General features: G+C 40.7%; 1 protein-coding gene across 1 annotated transcript in view; it reads right to left on the bottom strand.

Moving 5' to 3' along the window:
- The window catches only part of bmpr2b (bone morphogenetic protein receptor, type II b (serine/threonine kinase)), a 63404-nt gene that overhangs the window by 19798 nt on the left and 23265 nt on the right, over positions 1-20341 (bottom strand). The window contains exons 2-5 of the mRNA XM_066686025.1: positions 19173-19355; positions 18872-19045; positions 1312-1422; positions 1137-1228 (exon numbers count right to left, since the gene is read on the bottom strand). Of these exons, the coding sequence (XP_066542122.1) occupies positions 1137-1228; positions 1312-1422; positions 18872-19045; positions 19173-19355 (560 nt within the window). The remainder of the gene's footprint in view (positions 1-1136; positions 1229-1311; positions 1423-18871; positions 19046-19172; positions 19356-20341) is intronic.

Below are 20341 nucleotides of genomic sequence, written 5' to 3'. Positions count from 1 at the left end.
GAAGTACAGTGGAACCTCTACCTACGAACTTGATCCGTTCCGTGACCCGGTTTGTAAGTGGAAAAGTTCGTTTCTCTAGTCAATTTTTCCCATTTAAAATAATGGAAAAGCAATTAATGGGTTCCAGCCCCCACCCCGAAAGTCACCCTTTTTACACTGATATATGTTTACAAAAAAGGAATGCAGTGGTAACAGTAATAAAAAAGAAATAATAAAGTGGTTACACTTGAAGACGTGACGACTGGCTGGAGGAGTAACACAGGCACTGGCTGTATGACGGGAGGTGGGGGGTGGGTGGAATAACGGAGAGTAGGCGGTGAATGTGGGGAGACGAAGCGTAGATACGGCTTAACTTAGCACGAATTTCGATGTCTGCTATTTACACTAATGCTAAATTGCTAAAACTACAATGCACTAATCTTAAAAGCTCACTCAAGTCTGGGCGCGCTCGGAGACTCGCCTGTTGGGGTCAGTGGCCATTTCCAGCCGCCGGCTCGGCGGAGGCTCGGGTTCGTTTCTAGAGTCGTGGTTCGTTGGTGGAAGCAAAAAAATATTCAAATGCCGGGTTCGTATCTTGGAAAGTTCGTTAGTAGAGGCGTTTGGTAGTAGAGGTTCCACTGTATATCCGAATCAGCAATTATATGTCACAACAGTTATTTGTCTGAAGAATTTATTACAATTCCAGAAAATGTGAGGACAGAGACCCACACTAAATGATAACTGATATATGTACGTATATAGATTATACACATAAAATGTTTTAATCTATAATATATATTCTAGTATATACACATGTTCCAGTATTAAAATATTTAAAATTATAGAATAAGAAATACAGTAGTAGCAAAAGAGTAAAATCCCATAAACAATAAAATATTCAAACAATATTGTTTCAAATATGAAAACATTAATCTAAACATTTATCTGAAGCAAATACATATGTATACACCAATATAATTTAGATAGCCCTAATTCTAAGTGGGCTGAATGCTTTTGCAAATCATATTTAAATACATTATATTTATCAATGATTATACATTTACTTCTGAACATACTCGATACATACAATACTAACATGTAGGGAGCAGGTGGAGAGTTAAGAAAAGTTTAGCCATTGAAGAGGAAGACAATCTCACCTCCAGCAACTTCAGGCTATCCAAATCAAGAGAGGGCTCAGATGCAGCTGCCTCCATCATGTCCATATTGTGCAGGCCCTGTTTACGGTCTCCTGCAATTATACACAGAAATGAATAAGATCACTGTTTTACTATTACTAAGATCTATTTTCATACTGCTGGTTAACTAGCTCACCTGTCAGCATGCGGTAGCCAAAGAAAAGCGCCACAATGAGCACAGCCACTATGGAAACAGATGCCAGGGCGATGAAGATGGCCTCCTCACGGTATAGAGGGCGAGGGTCCACTAAGAGGACAGAGTGGTGAGGACAAAAAAGGGAGAGAGAGAAAGAAAAAAGTCAATGTAATTATTCCTGTTTAGCTGTACATATATATTCAGTAACTGGGGACTGATGATAAAATACACAGGTGATGTCTTTGCTTAAGCCTATACATCCTAGCTTCTGTTATAGCCAGTGTATTAAAGCAGTAAATAGTTGAATGTAGCCATCAGCTTAACTTAAGGTCCTCAAACAAACTTGTAGCTTAATATATACGCTCAAGTGATTGTACACAAACGTTACTTAATCATTTGTGAGTGGGGTTGCATGGTTACAGTATTCTGGCAGCCAGTAAACACCTCTGCACTGTGATAAAAAAAAAAAGAAAAAAAAAGTGGACGTGTGGATGCTCTCAGTTTTAAATTCGCTTTAAGTTTTCAGCTATTAAAACGAGTATTAAGCAAACGCATAAGAACAGGTTGTGTTCATTAGCAAAGAGTTTCCATTTTTGAGGAAACCCACGTGGACACAGAGAGAACACAGCAAACTCTTCACAGACAGTCACCTGGAGTGGGGCTCAAACCCACAACCCCAGGACCCTGGAGTTGTGTGTCCATGACCGCCATTTTATTACATATTGACTACACGAATAAATAAATATTGGCATTTTTGTTTATCTTTGGTACTAGAAGGAATGTTCATTAAAAGTTTTTATTTTAATAAATGTATTCATATCGATGATGTCCAATTAAAAACATGTTCATATTTATCGATCTATAGTTTACTGCAGTCCTTTACATCCTGTGAAAAATTCATGATGAATGAACCAATAGGAATGCTCAAATAATCTTTTGGAATAAAATAATTTTATATTGACTTTCATTGAAGTTAAGGGGTTTTCCTTCTCCTGTACAGTTACTATTTTGGGAGATACATGTTTTTCATCGGACAGCGACAATATGTATTGTTAGCACAAATTAATCTTAATTTAAAACTTCATATCTCAGAGTAATTCATGTGATTCATAATCCAAATAGTCAATTATTTGTTTCAATAATCAACAAAGCATGTTCTTAGCCGCAGCTATATATATATATATTAGTTATCTATCATTTATTTGCAGGCTCTCATTCACACACATATAGTGGTGAGTGCGCACGCACACACACACTGTTTACATGTCCTGGAGCCAGCAGTGTTTGGCCCGGAGGCTGGATGTCTGCCTGCCCTTCCCGGCCTCGCATCTATATGTTCACTCCCCTTCCACTTCCTGCACTTCACCCTTCATCACTCATTACATGCTCTCCCCTCTCTTCCTCCTTTCTGCTTATTCTTTGCTTCCTCTCATTTGACATGCCTCTCTATCACTACTTAAGATCCTTACTCTATTTCTCCCCTCCCTCCGAGATTCACTGCGGCTTTTCACGCAGCGTTGTGATTTAAATTAGGTTTGCATGATAGGAACAGGAAAAACAGTAACTATACTGTGCTATAAAGTTGTTGTACATTACAGCGACCTCAAAAAACAAAATAACATGGCCACCTTTATGACATTTCAAGTACAGATTTTGAAATTTAAATTTGCCTTAGCTGTGCTGAAGCCAAACTTTTCCAATAATTATTGTCAGTCTATTTAAGGTCTTGAGTTGGGCTCAATTTTAAAAGCCAGAGTCTAATCATTTTTCTGCTTTTGAGTGCGGTTCCAACACATATTTAAATTGTGAAAATTAAATTAAAGTTATGAATAGGATTGTTCTACTTTTGCTGCAGTAACAGCAGAGCTAGCTATTTTACTGTATTTAACCAAAAAAAGAAAACCATATTTTATATATATATATATTAGCCTACCATCACTCCTTTTTTGTCTCTCTCTAGGAATTTATATATGCCTCTATCCCACCCTTTTATCATTTTGCAAGTTTCATATTCCCATTCTGCATTTATGAAGATCCATATTTATTTTACTTCTCCTTTTTTTACTGCTAAGGATGCGCCAGTATTAAATTCTAGGTTGATACCACTAATCAATATTGTACTGTCCATATCTGACAGTGCTGACACATTAGACGACTTATACATCTTTGCCAAGACCAAAATTAAACAAATAAAAAAATGTAAACAAAAACAAAACAAAAAAGACGAATACAACAATGTTTAAATAATGTTTTATCAGCTCTTAAATACTGATCGAATCATAATAAAAATGCTGTAAAAGGCTGAAGATTACAATCAATCAGCGATCTGTCTGTGCTTACGTTTCATCATTAAATTCCATTTTAATCTATTCTTTCTTACTCTGTCTAATCTGCTTTCCTCCATTCTTCTGCCTGTGGCAACAAAGGGGCAGCAGCAGTGTCTGTCTCCCTGGGTTACCAGCCCTCCTCTCAGATACAGCACACACTCCCACTAAGCCTGCATAGCAACCACAGGTGTGCCCCCACAACACTCAGTCATGCTCCCATCTCACTCTCAAAACTCCCAAAAAGAGACTGCTTCAGGTTTTAATGCCAAACATCTCCATCCTAACCCCGCTGAAGCTCCTCCCCTTTGGGCCAGGGATATAAACAGTCCGATATTCCCCAGGGTGTGCTCAGGGACAAACAGTTATGCAGTGGGTGCTTCTTGGGTCTATGTCAAGAAAAGGCCAAATTGACCGACTTTCTTTTTAGAATATATAATATATAAACACTGATAAATAATATAAAGCATGCCTTTCCCTCTCCTGGCTGTACAGTAGACATATGAAAACTGGGCTGTCCAATTTTAACTAGCCGTTGTTGTGATGTCATGAAATTAAAGCCTTAGAGCATTTAGCCCCAAATATTTAGGCAGACGTTGAATGTAGAATAGTGGCGGTATGGTGGCGCAGCAGGTAGTGTCGCAGTCACATAGCTCCAGGGGCCTGGAGGTTGTGGGTTCGATTCCCGCTCCGGGTGACTGTCTGTGAGGAGTTGGTGTGTTCTCCCTGTGTCCGCGTGGGTTTCCTCCGGGTGCTCCGGTTTCCTCCCACAGTCCAAAAAACACACGTTGGTAGGTGGACTGGCGACTCAAAAGTGTCCGTAGGTGTGAGTGTGTGAGTGAATGTGTGTGTGTGTGTGTGTGTTGCCCTGTGAAGGACTGGCGCCCCCTCCTGGGTGTATTCCTGCCTTGCGCCCAATGATTCCAGGTAGGCTCTGGACCCAACGCGACCCTGAATTGGATAAGTGCTTACAGATAATGAATGAACGAATTAATGTAGAATATGGTCCTTTAAACATGTGAAACTTTAATTACCTTTAATGAACATATTATCATTTGGCACTTTCTCAGAAATGTAAGCAAAGAGAAATGTCTCACACGAAAATGTCTGGAGGTGTGTGTGTGTGTGGGGGGGGGGGTGCCAGTTCTTGGCACAGAAAAACTTTATTGTGCTAATTCAGCTGGCTTTTATTCAGCCAACAGTACTGCATTGCCCTCAGAACTCAAAAGCACTACTACTACCTGCCAGTGGCTCCCCAACGATGAACAAAACAAAATCCCACTCAGTGGGAATTCCTTGGCCTACATTCTGCTTCTTTTGAGTCAGATGCAGTGGGGGTGGAGTAGAAAATAGTGAGCTAGTGTAGTCTTTCAAAAGGCACAAAAAAATGTCTACGATTAGACCCTAACCATAGCAGATTTTAAGTGTGCTCTCTGCTTGTGTCATTATGTAAACATAAGGCAAACATAAACATATCTCTGGCTCGTAAGTAAAATATACTGAAAGCTATATTTTTACAGTCTCACACCATTTCTTTTGTCCTTAATCAGGTGAAAATGTTGTTTCAATTTCTTAATACACAGTAACTTAGAAATTCCCTCCCAGTGTGTGTAGTTTTTACAGATAAATGAATGAGATGCAAGTGTACACCTTTCCCTCTGAGCCAGGCTAGTGGCATGGCAGCACAATCATGTAAAAAAAAAATACATACTACATAGCAAGGAGAAACAGCACAAAAACCAGGACAGTCTTTGACACAGATAACAGTGCAGTCTCACTCCCTCTCTTTCTTACACACACATTCACACAGACACACTGGCCACATTATTTTGTATAGTTTCCTTACACGTATCCCCATTTATCATTTTATCATGTGCACTTCACAGTTTTACAATTACATACTAGAGCTGATCTATTTCTCTGCCCTGTATAAACTTTTTAACCTCCCCTTTACATCATTCCTCACTGATCAGGACAGCTATAACTGTCTATAACGGATCTGGTTTTATTTGAATTGTTCTCAACACAACAGTGACACTGACATGATGGTGGCATGTTGGTGTGTGTGTGTGTGTGTGTGTGTATAACAAACTCAGCAGTGTCACTGTAGTTGTTATCTTCTCTATGAGGTCTACTTTAAAAAATATATATAATATTGCTGTGTTATAAATTTTTTATAAGTAGTACAAAAATCATCTCACACTAAATATTTAAAATTGAAAACACACAGACACACACAGGTCTCTGCCATGTCAGCATCCCTGCAGTGTTGAGAACAATACACTACATTTCACATAAATTCAGCAAAGCAAAACCTATTCAATAAAGTGGTCAGTGAATGTTTCATTGGTGATCTATTCAATGACTTACATTACAACAACAACAACAACAACAACTGACAGGAAGTTGCAGAAAGAGAGAGAGAAAAAGAGAGAGACAAACATACATACAGAGATTGGGCTACATAAATAAAAACATACACACATATATATCAGTTTTATTTGGTAGTAGAATGTCAGCAGGAGCACACAGGGAGGAGTAAATAGGAACAGACAAATAAACCTCCGCAAAAGAGCAAATGCAAACAAAGGGTTAAAATGGAAAGGAAAATAAGTGGGAAAATATAAGCTGCATAATTTCCAAGAGGAAATGCAAATACGTTACAGAGCTATAAAGTAACGTGATACAGTGATATGCTATTAGCATTTTGACCAACACCTACCGAACCTCAGAGGGTAATTACACAGTCAGTAACGTCCTTCACAAATCTTCCAACCCAATATTTATCATTAAAACCAGGCATTTAAACATGCAGTGGTGCTTCCCATCAGTAATGTGGTTTAACAAACAAGATTGGCCTAATTGCTCCGGAAGAACAACATGCTTGTTTGCTTCACTGCTCAACAATCAGATGAGAAGTTTATGTCCAGTGAATTAATAGTTCTCATTAAGAATTTTTATTCTATTATCAGACCATAACTGCAAGCTGACAGTCCAGAGATTAACCTGCAAAAAAGCTAAAACAAATATGGACAGTACTTAGCCAACTGGAGGAAACTCTACAGAGACTGCAGAGCAGCCTGCAGATCTCAAACGTGTCTTACTGCATAATGAGAATACTGGGATTCCACGTGAACTTCTGGACTTGTAAAACTGCCACAGACTGTAAATGCGTTGATGAATTACAAATAGAACAAGGCTATCGACTCCGATAACACAGACCGACACTAGTTCTTTCCACAATGGTTCATTGACACACAGTCTTTTCCTCCTCCTGTGTCTGACTGTCGCAGTGGATAATTAAACTCTTTGATAGAGTAAGGCTGCTCCTATCAGAGAGCTTCCAGTTAACAGCCACACGGCCAAAGAATCACTTCCTCAGTGGATAACACACCTCCCTCTCTCTGGTGACTGCTGTTCCACGGCTCACTACATTACGACTCAGAGACTCATTCCAGACTACTATTCATTTTGATGTCCAAGCTATTTCAGCTTTGCGGCCTGGACCCACAGTGAATTACAGAATTCTGACAGTCATCGGAGTTGTGGCAAATTGGATTGGTTCAGTACTAATCTGAGGACAATTTTATTGCTCCCTCTCACTGTAACATCCAGAGAAACATTCAGAAAACATGAATCTAGTTAAACGTTTAGAGTGAAAGGCTTAAAGAAAAGGTTTAAAAATGAAAAATGAAACAGACTGCAATATTTATAATTTAACATAATTTTACTGATTGATTTCCATTTCAAAAAGCACATTTTTGTTGTTATACCACAGTTTATTTGTGCAGATGTAAGTTGTAAGGCAGCTCCATGCTGCAGCACTTACAAACGCATGACATTCGCTACACTGTGTTTTATGTAATCTGTGGCATGGAGCTGTTTATACGTTATTTTATAGCCACAAAGCATTTCAGTCAAGCGCATTTGCCCAAATATTAACTAGTGTCTCAAAGACAGGTGGAATTTTGGTTACAAATTTAACAACACCCTCTTTTAACTCTCTGTGCTCCTCAGACAAATCACACCTGTTATGCAGTTGTCGGAAGCTCATCAAAATGACTATTTATATTATATTACACAATTACAAATTTCATCCTAGCATTTTTTAAACATTAGCGGTGTCATCATTCTTCTCATCAACCTTATGTTTTCATTCATTATTCACTAATTCCAAAGGCTAAATGTGTAGGTAGATGCTGTTGCAGTCTACTATCCATATTTGAACTGGTGAGTAAACACTTAATACGTTTTAAATTTTAACAATGTCTATAATAGCTACATAACAACTACACAGCATATTAAAAACATATTTTTGAAAAGGACAAAGTATTTTAGTATTATTTTCATGATATAGTTTCTCATTATATAAGCTTTTTAAATAAAAAATATATAAATAGAGAGAGAGGGCGAGAGAGAGAGACTTGGTTTCCTCTAGAGATCCCAGGTGTTGTAGAGAAAAAGCACCTTTCTGACTACTGCAAAATGGCTTCCTCTACCTGGATAGTGAAAGAGGGCGGAGTCTCAAACAGTATGTATCTCACTAAAGCAGTGTCTGCTTTCAGACAGACAAGGCTGCCTACCTGCACTGTTAAGAGACAAAGGAAGGGCGAGGGACAGAAAGCGAGAAAGCAGAAAGGCATGTCAGGCAGGGTGAAGAGGGTGCGAATAAAGAAGGAAAATGAGTGATGGAAGGGGAACATGTAAAAAAAAGACACAAAGCGAAAGAACACTTGATTTAGAATGGGAAGCACAAGCAAAAAAAAGAGTTCCACATTTCAATTTCACAGCCCTGAGCTGTCTAGGCTGTGAGATGAGATGAGATAAGATAACAGAGTAGATGACAAAAGGCAGGGTACAAATTGGATCAGCCTATCAGGACACGCTCCAATTTCACTCCGCCCTAAATATCACAGAATGGCAAACAGCCTTCCAAACAGAGCCCTTGCTCTGTCTTCAACATGAAGAAGAAAAAAAAAGTTTCTGAATCAGCGTATAGCCTCTGCTGAGTGTCTAGACGTCTGCAGGCAGGCGGACAAGCTGGATCTGCAAGTTCAGGTTTCACACACTGGAATGGTTGTCTGTGACCATGACTCGTGAACCTTAAACAGTTGACCTGTTTGACCCCCGCTGGAGAGAGTGCTGACATGACCATGAATCAGAGTCACTGCTGGACCGGTTACTGCCCAGCACCAAGGCAACTGCCTCATCAATCACCAGCACTCACCATTTTCCAGACTCGGTAGGAACCAATCATAGATGAAGTGAGAGATATGAACATGGAGCCATACCCAGAGAATGAGTTCACGTACATTCAGTGATTAAAAAAAAAACTGCTAATGTAGGCATTTGGAGCAGTGCAGAAGTCAAGGTTCTGGATGTTTCTAAATGCAAGCGTGCATGCTGTGCTTGCGAATCCTTCTCCTGTACTGCTGACCCACACCTGCCCATCTTACCTCCCTGCTGTCTGCAGGCCGCCCACACGTCTGCACATGCTTACACTTCAAACGCCATTTTTTACCACACAGAGGAATGTCTGCTCTATAACCCTATGCTCTTTCCTCATACACACCACACACACACACAAAAAAATCACGCATTAATTATCTCTAGACAAAAATGTAATAAAAGATACCTGAAGACATGATCATAGAAATATTCTCTGTAATATATTTACTAACGAGTCACAGAACATACTATGGGCTAGAAACAGTAGGAGGGCATTTTAAAAACAAGATAAAGCAAAGATAAACAAGACCAGGCAGGCACAGTTTTGCCAAAACGCCAGTGGATGGAACAGTATTTGTCACACAAGCATCACAGACAATCTTATTAGAAGTACTTCAGAGTAATGTAGACTAATGGGTAATGTCCTGTGGTTCAAATAAGTGCATAAAATATTGTATCTTACTGTATTTTATGAAATACTTAATACTTAACGTTAAAGAAGGCAGAAGGCATTTACTCACAACACAAAATATAGACCATATATTTAAACTACTCAACACAAATATATTGTATTTTTCTTATATGTGGCTTCTATTATGTTAAATTGTGGTTCTCCCTGTGTCTGCGTGGGTTTCCTCCGGGTGACTGTCTGTGAGGAGTGTGGTGTGTTCTCCCTGTGTCTGCGTGGGTTTCCTCCGGGTGACTGTCTGTGAGGAGTGTGGTGTGTTCTCCCTGTGTCTGCGTGGGTTTCCTCCGGGTGACTGTCTGTGAGGAGTGTGGTGTGTTCTCCCTGTGTCCGCGTGGGTTTCCTCCGGGTGACTGTCTGTGAGGAGTGTGGTGTGTTCTCCCTATGTCTGTGTGGGTTTCCTCCGGGTGACTGTCTGTGAGGAGTGTGCTGTGTTCTCCCTGTGTCCGCGTGGGTTTCCTCCGGGTGACTGTCTGTGAGGAGTGTGGTGTGTTCTCCCTGTGTCGGCGTGGGTTTCCTCCGGCTGACTGTCTGCGAGGAGTGTGGTGTGTTCTCCCTGTGTCGGCGTGGGTTTCCTCCGGCTGACTGTCTGTGAGAAGTGTGGTGTGTTCTCCCTGTGTCTGCATGGGTTTCCTCCGGGTGACTGTCTGTGAGGAGTGTGGTGTGTTCCCCCAGTGTCCGCGTGGGTTTCCTCCGGGTGCTCCGGTTTCCTCCCACAGTCCAAAAACACACGTTAGTAGGTGGATTGGTGACTCAAAATTGTCCGTAGGTGTAAGGGAATGTGTGTGTGAGTGTATGTGTTGCCCTGTGAAGGACTGGCCCCCTTCCAGGGTGTATTCCCGCCTTGCGCCCAATGATTCCAGGTAGGTTCTGGACTTACCATGAACCTGAACTGGATAAGCGGTTACAGATAATGGATGGATGGAAGACATGAACCTGCCACATGAGGTCTTGTGTTTGTAGTTCTAAAAATCTTTCAGAGGTTAGTGAAGCATCACAGCAAATCTGAGGCTGTGATCTGAAGGTAAAATATTATGTAGGGTATATATTATGTGGCCTTAAATCTCAAATTTCTTCATACTGCCAATGTAATACACCAAGAAGTTGTGCAGAAGGCTAAACCCAAATGTCTTTTTTTTTTTTAAGACATACTATGCACGGTATAGGTGACGTAATGGGCTTTATTTTATTTTAGATTCATACAAAATTCTTTCATAGAAATGAATACAAAACTGCAACTTATTTTGGAACAAATCAAAATCATTTGTCAAAATATATTGTTAGTTTTCACTGTATTTTTTAGAAAACGTATAAGTATTTGAGAAATGTGTAATGAGTACTTTTACAGTTTTTTGTGATGATGACATACTGTCATATCAGCCACCCATAATTACCCCGGTTTTACATTTCAGGAGGGAGGTGACTTGTCTGCTGCCCTAAGGCTTTAAATGGAAAATCAATAAAGGGAAGAGGGGAGGGAAAAAAAAAAAGAGGATGATCATAAATTAGAGCAGCAGGCCTGTGCGAAAGTGGTCAGCCTGTCTATATTTATGACTCCATCAGAGGGAGCAAGACAGGACGCGGGAGAGGTGAAGAAATGTTAAGGAGAGGGAAAGGCTATGTGAGAAGAACTAAAGAAGAGATCAGGAGAGAGAGTGAAGAGAAGAAAGTAAAGGGAGACAGAGTCAGGAGAGATTAGTGAAGATGTAGAGTCATGAGGCAGCTCATATTTTCAACTCCTCCTCTGCAATTAAATCTACTGCCAAGGTTAATCTATGCCTGATCGATCAGCTTCTCATGGCCTTCCGACTGCTTCACACTTACAGCACACATCAAGACACTCTCCGTTTTAAAATAAAACATTCTATGTGAAGCAGAGCTGCCGTTTCTGCAGTATTTTTGATAAAGTAAGACAATATATTTTGAATATTCTTCAGGACATAAACAGCAAAAACAGTCAAATCTGTAATGATATTTCTAACTCATATTTTTCATAGCTTCAGTATATTGTATAAATTGAGGGCGTTTTTAGTTTGTAGCCTGCTGTGATTAGCGCCTAGCATTTTTGATATGTGTCTAAAGAACAGCTTCAAATTATGGGCTGTTCAATACGTAATAGATGGTGATGTATGTAACGCAGATGATTACTGTTAATTATCTCATTTTGTTACTCAATGATTATTTTACCACCACAGAGCCTTTAATACAGTCATGCGTCCAAACACTGACTCCTGCTGGGATGTGACATTCGTGGCTTCATTAAATTCATTAAAGTCATTACATTTAATGTGAATATTAAAATAAATGTATAAATAATAATAAAAATAATAATACTGATGATAATAGTGATAATAATTAGGACGGTGGCGCAGGGGTAGTGTCGATTGTGGGTTCGAGCCCCACTCCCGGTGGAGTTTAGTGTGTTCTCCCAGTGTCTGCATGGGTTTCCTCCAGGTGCACCCGCGGTCCAAAAACACACCTTGGTAGGTGGATTGGCGGCCGAAAATGTTTTATTTTTAATTTTAAATTTTTTATAAATGTTTCATATACTGCCTACACCGGATTAAAAAGCCTAACCACGTCCGGAATGCAGTGCGGTGGTAAATTGCTTCACGGGGGACATTTTCCATTGCTGCACCGCTAATTAGCATAGAACAAAGCGCAAGTATTAGTGGAGTTATTGAGTGCGGTGAAAATGGACAGGGGAAATTCTGAACCAGAAGTTTTACCAGACATTGAAATAGATGATGACTCAGAAGAACTCTTGCGTGAAAAAAGGAGCTGTGTACTTCGGGTACTTCAGGTTTAAAAGGTCGGATGTGGACCAAACAAACACTTACTGCAAAGGATGTCGAGCTAAAGTATGATTAGTGTTATTGCTGGGAGGTGCACATTGTTGCTATTTATGATTATTGTTATTATTTACTTATTTAATGAAGATATTTGGGACTTCATCAGTTCAATACAACCACTGACAAGCAGCCCTGGCTACTTTATATCTAAATACCTCTTATTTGTTTAAAAATGCTGTAAATTAATGAAAAAAACTTTAAAACAAAAAAATCTGGTGAGAGATTGATAACATTAACAGAGTAGCTGATTTACATACGTTGTGAAAATTCGTTTATAGTTTTGAAGTTGTCTGAAAAATGTGTTAAATAAAAGGTTCTATATTTTCACTGCAACTGTTATGCCATATGATCCCTTCACTAATGTAGTGCCAGGCTCTGAAAACTGATTATGACTGTGGGGCATGCAAACCTGTAATACATATAATATGGCAAGCCCCCCCCCCAAAATGTACACTTTATCTACTGTAGAAAACCTCTCTCATAATCAATGTGGTTAACACGTCATGCATTGGGGGGGAGGGGGACGTCAAATATCATGAAACCGATATAATATTGAAAAATACAGTGATATAGAATTTTGGTCATACCACACAGCACTGCACAAATGAATGGGCACACACACATACACACTTTCGCATTCCTGACTGCATTCTAATACCATCCTGAGTGTACATTATTCACACACACCCACTGACCAAGCCACATACACTCGCAGCAGCATAATGTAGGGTAGTAGCTCTTGAAGAGTATGGTCCATTTATCACAAATACAAGAACTGCATTCACAATGCCATCACCTGCAGGCTTACCTCCCATAGAGGCGCTGATGACCAACCACACACATAGGGAGCACTACATCACAGTAGTCACAGCCACACACAGTCTGTCCTTAGCCTTTGATCTCAGATTAGGTGGCTCCTTTTGGCCAAGGCTAATCTTAACCATCACCTGACCATCCCCAATGCCAAAACCAACTATGAGTCTGCTCCTAGATTGATAATCAGCACAGCACACCGACAGAACCAGAGCCATCTCAGCAGAGAACATGGGCATGTGTTGTCTTGTTTTGGCAATTTGCATCTGACAACTGAAAAAGCTAAGTTAAATTTTGACCTTTTTAATATGAATTGTAAGGCATACAGTTTATTCCAACACTGAATATTAGACGCAAAGGCCTGGTGTGTTGAGGCATTATCATTCTATAAACTCACTTTATCCTGTACCACAGAGTTCTTTTTACTGGCTCTAAGTGGGCGAGTCCAAATGAAGTAAACAGCTTTAGACCATCATTTCCCCTCACCTAACTTTAGAGTGTGGACTATGCATTTGGGCAATTATTGTTCTATCAATCTCAAAATGTGTCCTTCAGGTTGTTAGACAGTGACTCATCATGCCTAAGAACACGTTTCCATTCTGGAAGAGTGCTGATCGTGTGCATGGTGATGTTTTGCAAGTGTATGCAGTTCAGCCATAGAAACCTAATCTAAGAATCTCCCAATAAAAAATTAGCTGTAGCAGGACCGGTTGTATGAGGTGGAAGGTGGTATGAGGTCATGGGGAAGATGACGGAGGACGAAAATGAGAGAGATCGAGTGGGAGGATGGAAGAGGGTTGAAGACAAGTTAAGAGACAGACAGATTTAATCTGGAGCGTCTTTTGCAAGAGCTCCTCCTTTCAGGCTGCCTCTGCTAATGCCAGAACAGCTGGCCGTCACAGTGACCTCGTTCCAGTGCGGATTGGCAGAGTGCGAACAGTTTGATTTGCATGGTTTGTTAGTGTATTGCACTTCTGTTGCCAAAATCTGTACGTACTAATTAATAACCACTTAAATTGCAAATGCTTAAACTGTAAGTCTTGTAGCTATACAACACACATACGTTTGTAGGGTACCCCTAAAGTTATTACTGTATAAAAGACCTACTGTTACAGTTACACCATGGATGGAAAAGGCATGTAGTTTATCAGGGGGGAAAAAAGGGATGAACCGTATATTTAAATTTAAACCTGAATCACAATCACACCCCTCTGCCTCTTAAAGAAGACCATACATTTTTCTTATCAGAATTTAAACTAAATTATAATTCTAGGATTAAAATTGGCATTGCAAGTATATTTTTGGTTACACCCTGAAAATATATATTTTGTTACCCACTTATTGTATCCTCTGTTATTCCCCTGATTAATCATTTCAACTCCTTTTTCTGAGTATGACCTTTTAGTGTGTATGATGTCTGCTAAGAAGAAGAAACATAATGCACCACAACACACCCCCAAAAAAAATTGCAGCGTCGGAACAGATCATGGACCATGCACTGTGTTTCTTAGATTAATTACCGCCTGACCTTTGGGGGGAAAAACTGCTTGAACGTGCCATGTGCCCCCCAACCCGAATGAGAGGCACTTAGCACCTCTCCAAGAGGAAGCCCCGCTGTGAGTGCCACACTTTTTCATACAGCAACCTTCATCACATTGTGACAGGTGGCAAGTTTTTGCCAAATGCTTTGGTTTTGGGCAAGCTGCTGGGAAGGTTTCTCAAGCAAATCAGCACAATAAATTTGCCGCAAATTGAAGCAGAAAAACAAATGAGTCACGGTTCTATTCTCTGGTTAAATGGAAATATACTGCTACAGAACATAGCTTCGCAAACTGTTTCAGTTACTAGCAGAATGAACATGCTAAAATTACCTGCACATGGAGGGAAAAAAAAGAATTCACCTGATACGGCTCTTGTGTTTCTCAGACCAAAAACTCACCCTTGCACATGTTTAAACACAGCAACACACACATTCTGTGATCTCATGAAGTTAATGGGTTATACAGTGTGAGAGAGAGCTTACAGTGACAAGCTCTAATTGGAAAGCTTATCAAGTATTCAGGACCTGTGCAGGCGAGAAAACATCAACTGTGGGTGTGAGGAGAAGATTATGTTCACACTTCGGCACCAGTCGCCGTAAAACACAGGAGATACAGTGTGTATGTGCTTTGGATTGCTGATATCGTATGCTCTGATTGCTAGGCATGGGCTCTGAGAGAGTGGAGACTGCAAGCTGCTGATGTGTAGGTCTTTGCAACACTTTCATTCCATACACACGCTTCACTACGGCTGCTGAACACAACTTTGGATATACATTCATTATCTGTAACCGCTTATCCAATTCAGGGTTGCGGTGGGTCCAGAGCCTACCTGGAATCATTGGGTGCAAGGCAGGAACACACCCTGGAGGGGGCGCCAGTCCTTCACAGGGCAACACACACAGTCACATATTTACTCACACCTACGGACACTTTGGAGTCGCCAATCCACCTACCAATGTGTGTTTTCGGACTGTGGGAGGAAACCGGAGCACCCGGAGGAAACCCACGAGGACACGGGGAGAACACATCACACTCCTCACAGACAGTCACCCGGAGCGGGAATCGAACCCACAACCTCCAGGTCCCTGGAGCTGTGTCACTGCGACACCTACCTGCTGTACCACCGTTGTGTGGAAACAGCTGTTTAATTAAAGAAGATATATACATTGGGAGTATATACAGTGTCCATTTAGTGAAATAATTAGGTGAGCTGACCATTACAACAGGTGGACTTTATTTTTAGTTCTTGTGGCTGTTGACACTTTAAATCTGGTAATATCTGTAATTATGAAGTTAGAATAACCATTTATTTCTTTAATTATAATAGAAATAAATAGAAAGATCACAGTTCTTCATCCTCAGTTGAGAAAGAGTGGTGATGCTATTCTTTAATTTACGTAAAAAGAAAGAAAAAGCAGTCAAAACACTATTAACCATTAACTACTAACAAATTAACTGCAGGGCAAACCAAATAAAGCATCAAGCGAATAAGTACAGAATCTGACAGCCATTGATTTTTTTTTTCTCTTCCACTTTTCACTGCATTGTTCCGTTGCATTTGGGCCGTGACTCAATCCTATTTCTTCACCACGGCCACTGCTTCTATAGAGCTACTCTGAAAGCCAAAAGACAAAAAGAGAAAAGAAAGCGAGAGAGAGAGGGAGAGAGAGAGAGAGAGAGAGAGAATATGATAGATTTGATGGAGATTGGAGGGAGTGAAGAAAGAAAAGGCAGACGGGGGTTTTATATCCTGAGGCGAGGCAGTACACAAATCCAGGAAAGAGAAAGAGCGAAAGCTGAATGGGAGAACACAGGGCGAGTAGACAGCTGCAGAGCACAGCAGTGTTTTATCTGAGGAGAAGCTTCTCAGTGAGTACTGTGAGATTAAAGCACCGAATCCTCCTGTCCTAATGGGCAGCTCACTATATATGTCTTTATGTTATATATTTTTTTGATTGAGCTAAGGTCAGCTGTAGATTTAGTTCTCGCCTCACTAACACACAAGGAACAGCTTTTGGATTTAGCTTCGAATCAAAACAACTTCACACAGAGGCTTGAGAATCCTGGTCTAAAAGCCTTACTCAGCCTGATGTTTTTTGAGTCCAAATGCAATTCAGTTGTTTGTGTCACTGCCCGCACACTAAAGCATTGTCTAGAGGCTAGAGGGTCTTGCAGAGATGAACATTACGCCTGACTGAGCTTCGACAATCAACTTTGTACACTGAGTGAACTCATAAACCAAATTGAATCAATGCAGCCACTTAATGAATAACTACAAAAGAGAAATTTTTATATTTGTATAATATTAGGGTGACCAGATCTGAGATGGTAAAAAAGAAGGAGGGGGAGGGGTGATGAGGTCACGCCCCTCGCTGCCGTTGTATTCTTAGCTGAACCTGTGTGTGCTTTTAGGTCCTTTACACCTTTATTTCCTACACAAAACATGGGAATTTCTTTTTTAATTCATCCGAGAACTTACATTTACGTTTCGGCATAGCTGCTCGAGATGAGGGTAGGTACATGAGCTTTGCCTGACGTAAACAAGGACTACTGACGTGCAGACTGACCAATTAAATGTTTACAGAGAAGGTTATCGACCAATAACCGTAAATCTACAGTCAGACCGTCCAATCAGAAGATTTTAGGCTACTTCACCACGCCCCCTTCTCACTCAAGCGAACCAATCGGAGTAGGGAAGGGCGGGACTAGTTTGTGAACGAAACTTCTCGAAGTTCTATGTAAGCTCTAGAAAAACAACATCCCGGACGTTTGTGAAATTCCGCTCGGACATTTTTTAAGTCTAAAAAAGAGGACGTCCGGGTAAAAGAGGACGTCTGGTCACCCTATGTTATATTCTTCTTCCAAGGTAGGTGTTTTGTAACCTTGTGAACACTACCCTTAAGTGTGTGTGTGTTCCACAGCAAGCCATGATAAAATACTAGTCAGAAAGACTAATGCAGCTTTCTAAACCTGGGTTTGATAATAGGACAATAATAAGCAGAGGAAATCAAAGTTTCATTAGCGTTTCTGACCAACTGGCTGTTTATATGCATACAAACGTTTATATATTTTTATCTGCAAATAATAATGGCTATATCTGGTGGCTAATGGCTGGTGCGACCACGCTGGCCACTTGCTGTACATGCTGATGGATCGTCATGACTGTCCATTCATGTCTTTCCTACATAATTCCTTTAAAATACAGACTCCTTACTACAATAGGAGTCTGTACGTGCAGTGTGTTTTTTATGAAGGGATTTGTGGAGTTAAATCTAAAACCAGCCAGTCTTTCATCTCTAATCTTGTGATCTGGCAAGAGGCCTGAATTAACATTCTCCTGTTCAGCACCTTCACTGATGAGACAATTTCTAACGCATTGCCACATTAAATAACTGCACTGTGCTTTCAGAAGCACAAAAAAGTATGATGAAAAATGTGGAAAAAAACAAAACAAATGCAGGCAAACTAACATGGGATGGAGAATGAAGCCTTCAATAACATTTCAAAAAAGGATCACGCCATCAAATTGATTAAGATGGAACTGAAAACAACAAAGAAGTAACATCTGTCCATTGGAACAACATATTGAGGAGAGAACAAATATACAACACAAAATATACTATCACAACAAATATACAGTATTCTCTAAAATGCAACCAATAAAATGTCACATATACCAACTCATTAGTGTTAATGAAATACAAAGCACATGAGGCAGCAGGAACCAGCAGCGCATACAGTTCACTGTGTCCACTGTGTATTCTGCCTCTCACTGCTACAGAAACATAGCAAATTGTGATTTTAGTGAGGGATGGTTAGATATCTGGTTGGTATTTTTGCGCAGGATAACTAATCACGTGAGTCATAGTATTAAACGACACCTCCATTTGCCGTGTGAGTGAGTGAGAACCTAAAATGCAAAACCCGAAAAGAAACAGGAACTGAGTAATAATCAACGTGGAAATGTTCCAGTCAAACAAGCATTTTACAGGGACCTGTTCCAGTCGAACATGTTTGGGAAGTTTGTGAGAGCACATTAAGTTTTGGATTTCAAATATGAAGCTTTGTGTGTCTACGTGAGATGATGTAAGCAAACGATGATGAATAACGACTCACGTATGGTGGCGCTGGTAGGGCTGGGAACCCAGTTCTCTGTGAAGTTGACATTGCACATGTTTGTGCTGCAGCAGCAAAAACGGTAAGTGCCATTCTGGATCTGTGACGGTGTGGTGGTCACCACGCAACGGTCGTCATGGCAATCCTGCTGGTCTCCAATGTAAGTCCAGCAGCCTGCAATCAGACAGGGATTATTTAGTAAGGCGTGGTGTATTTGTATCAACACGTGTCTATACCGAACTAGGCTTAACAGGGTCAATTCTCGAAGCAATGCAAATATTAACTACGTGTGTATACAGACCTTGTTTGACCAGGCGGATGTCTCCATCATGGGTTTTCTCCCAGAGGCCATAGCAACGGCTGCTTTTGCTGCACAGGATGGTGTTGTTCTCCCGGGTCACGTGCCAATCACCAGCCACGCTCTGCTCGTCAAACTGCTGGTGCTGGTCATTAAACGCGCACTCTCTCTCCTCACTCTGAGCAGCTACAGAAATAAAGGCAGAGATGAGCTTGCTAAAAGAAAAACATCCTGAACACCCTGTGGAGGAAAACAGTGTTAACAAGCTATGGCTTTACTAACACTAAACCGCCTGAAATGATTTGTTTGAGTTCACATTTCCATTAATGAGAGAATGGTTAGAGGCAGCTAAGCAACAGAGGTTCATTATGTGCAAGATAATCCTGCTAAAACAGGACTGCACTGGAGACCAGTTCAGATCAACAGTATTAAATCTTAATTAATCAGATGCAGAAACAGGGGCTGTGTCTGTAGGTGGTCCAACTCCACTCACTGGTTACCAAACAACAGAGCACCTGGGTCCTGCTCTGCACCTGCTGGTCCGCAATATAAGCAGTACACACACACACACACACACACACACACACACACACTTTCAGAAATTGCCTCACAGCTGTACATTTCACAAACCACAACTTGTTCAGAGGGTATGGTATTGATTAAGGTTTCAATCAAGTAATTCAATGCATTTTACTATTTCCAAAGTGTGTATAAGCACACAGCCTTCATCACAACTCCTTTGTTAGCAGAGAAATAATAAGGGGCTTTTTTAACAGAGTCATGAATTTAATGTCCTCAGAAACGTGCTGCCTGATAAAGGCACAGTGAAAAGGGCTGCCCTTATTTCCATAAACAGAGCCAGCAAGGCTGGGGATGGCTGTCTCTGGGCCGATAGCAATCTCTGCTGCAGCTGGCTTGCTTTCACCCCAACTGTACCCAGCAAATTAATCCTGCTGCACTTTACTCTCACAGTCTCTCTCTCTCCCTTCTTTCTTTTCTCCCTGTCATGCAAATAGCCAAGCTGGGTCTGAGTGTTAGTAAGAGGGAAAAATTGAAATGGCGGTCGTTTATCAGCCTGAGTGAAGTCATGGAGCTGTACTATTGTATTGCCAGCGTTCAGACAGTGATATAGGTGGTATAGGTGGGGGTAACCACTGCTAGCTTTATTCTTT

The sequence above is a fragment of the Hoplias malabaricus genome, chromosome 12, assembly GCF_029633855.1.
Source record: "Hoplias malabaricus isolate fHopMal1 chromosome 12, fHopMal1.hap1, whole genome shotgun sequence".
NCBI classification, from domain to species: Eukaryota; Metazoa; Chordata; class Actinopteri; order Characiformes; family Erythrinidae; genus Hoplias; species Hoplias malabaricus.
The sequence above is the reverse complement of the archived record's forward strand: the minus strand, read 5'-3'. Positions and strand labels throughout refer to the sequence as shown.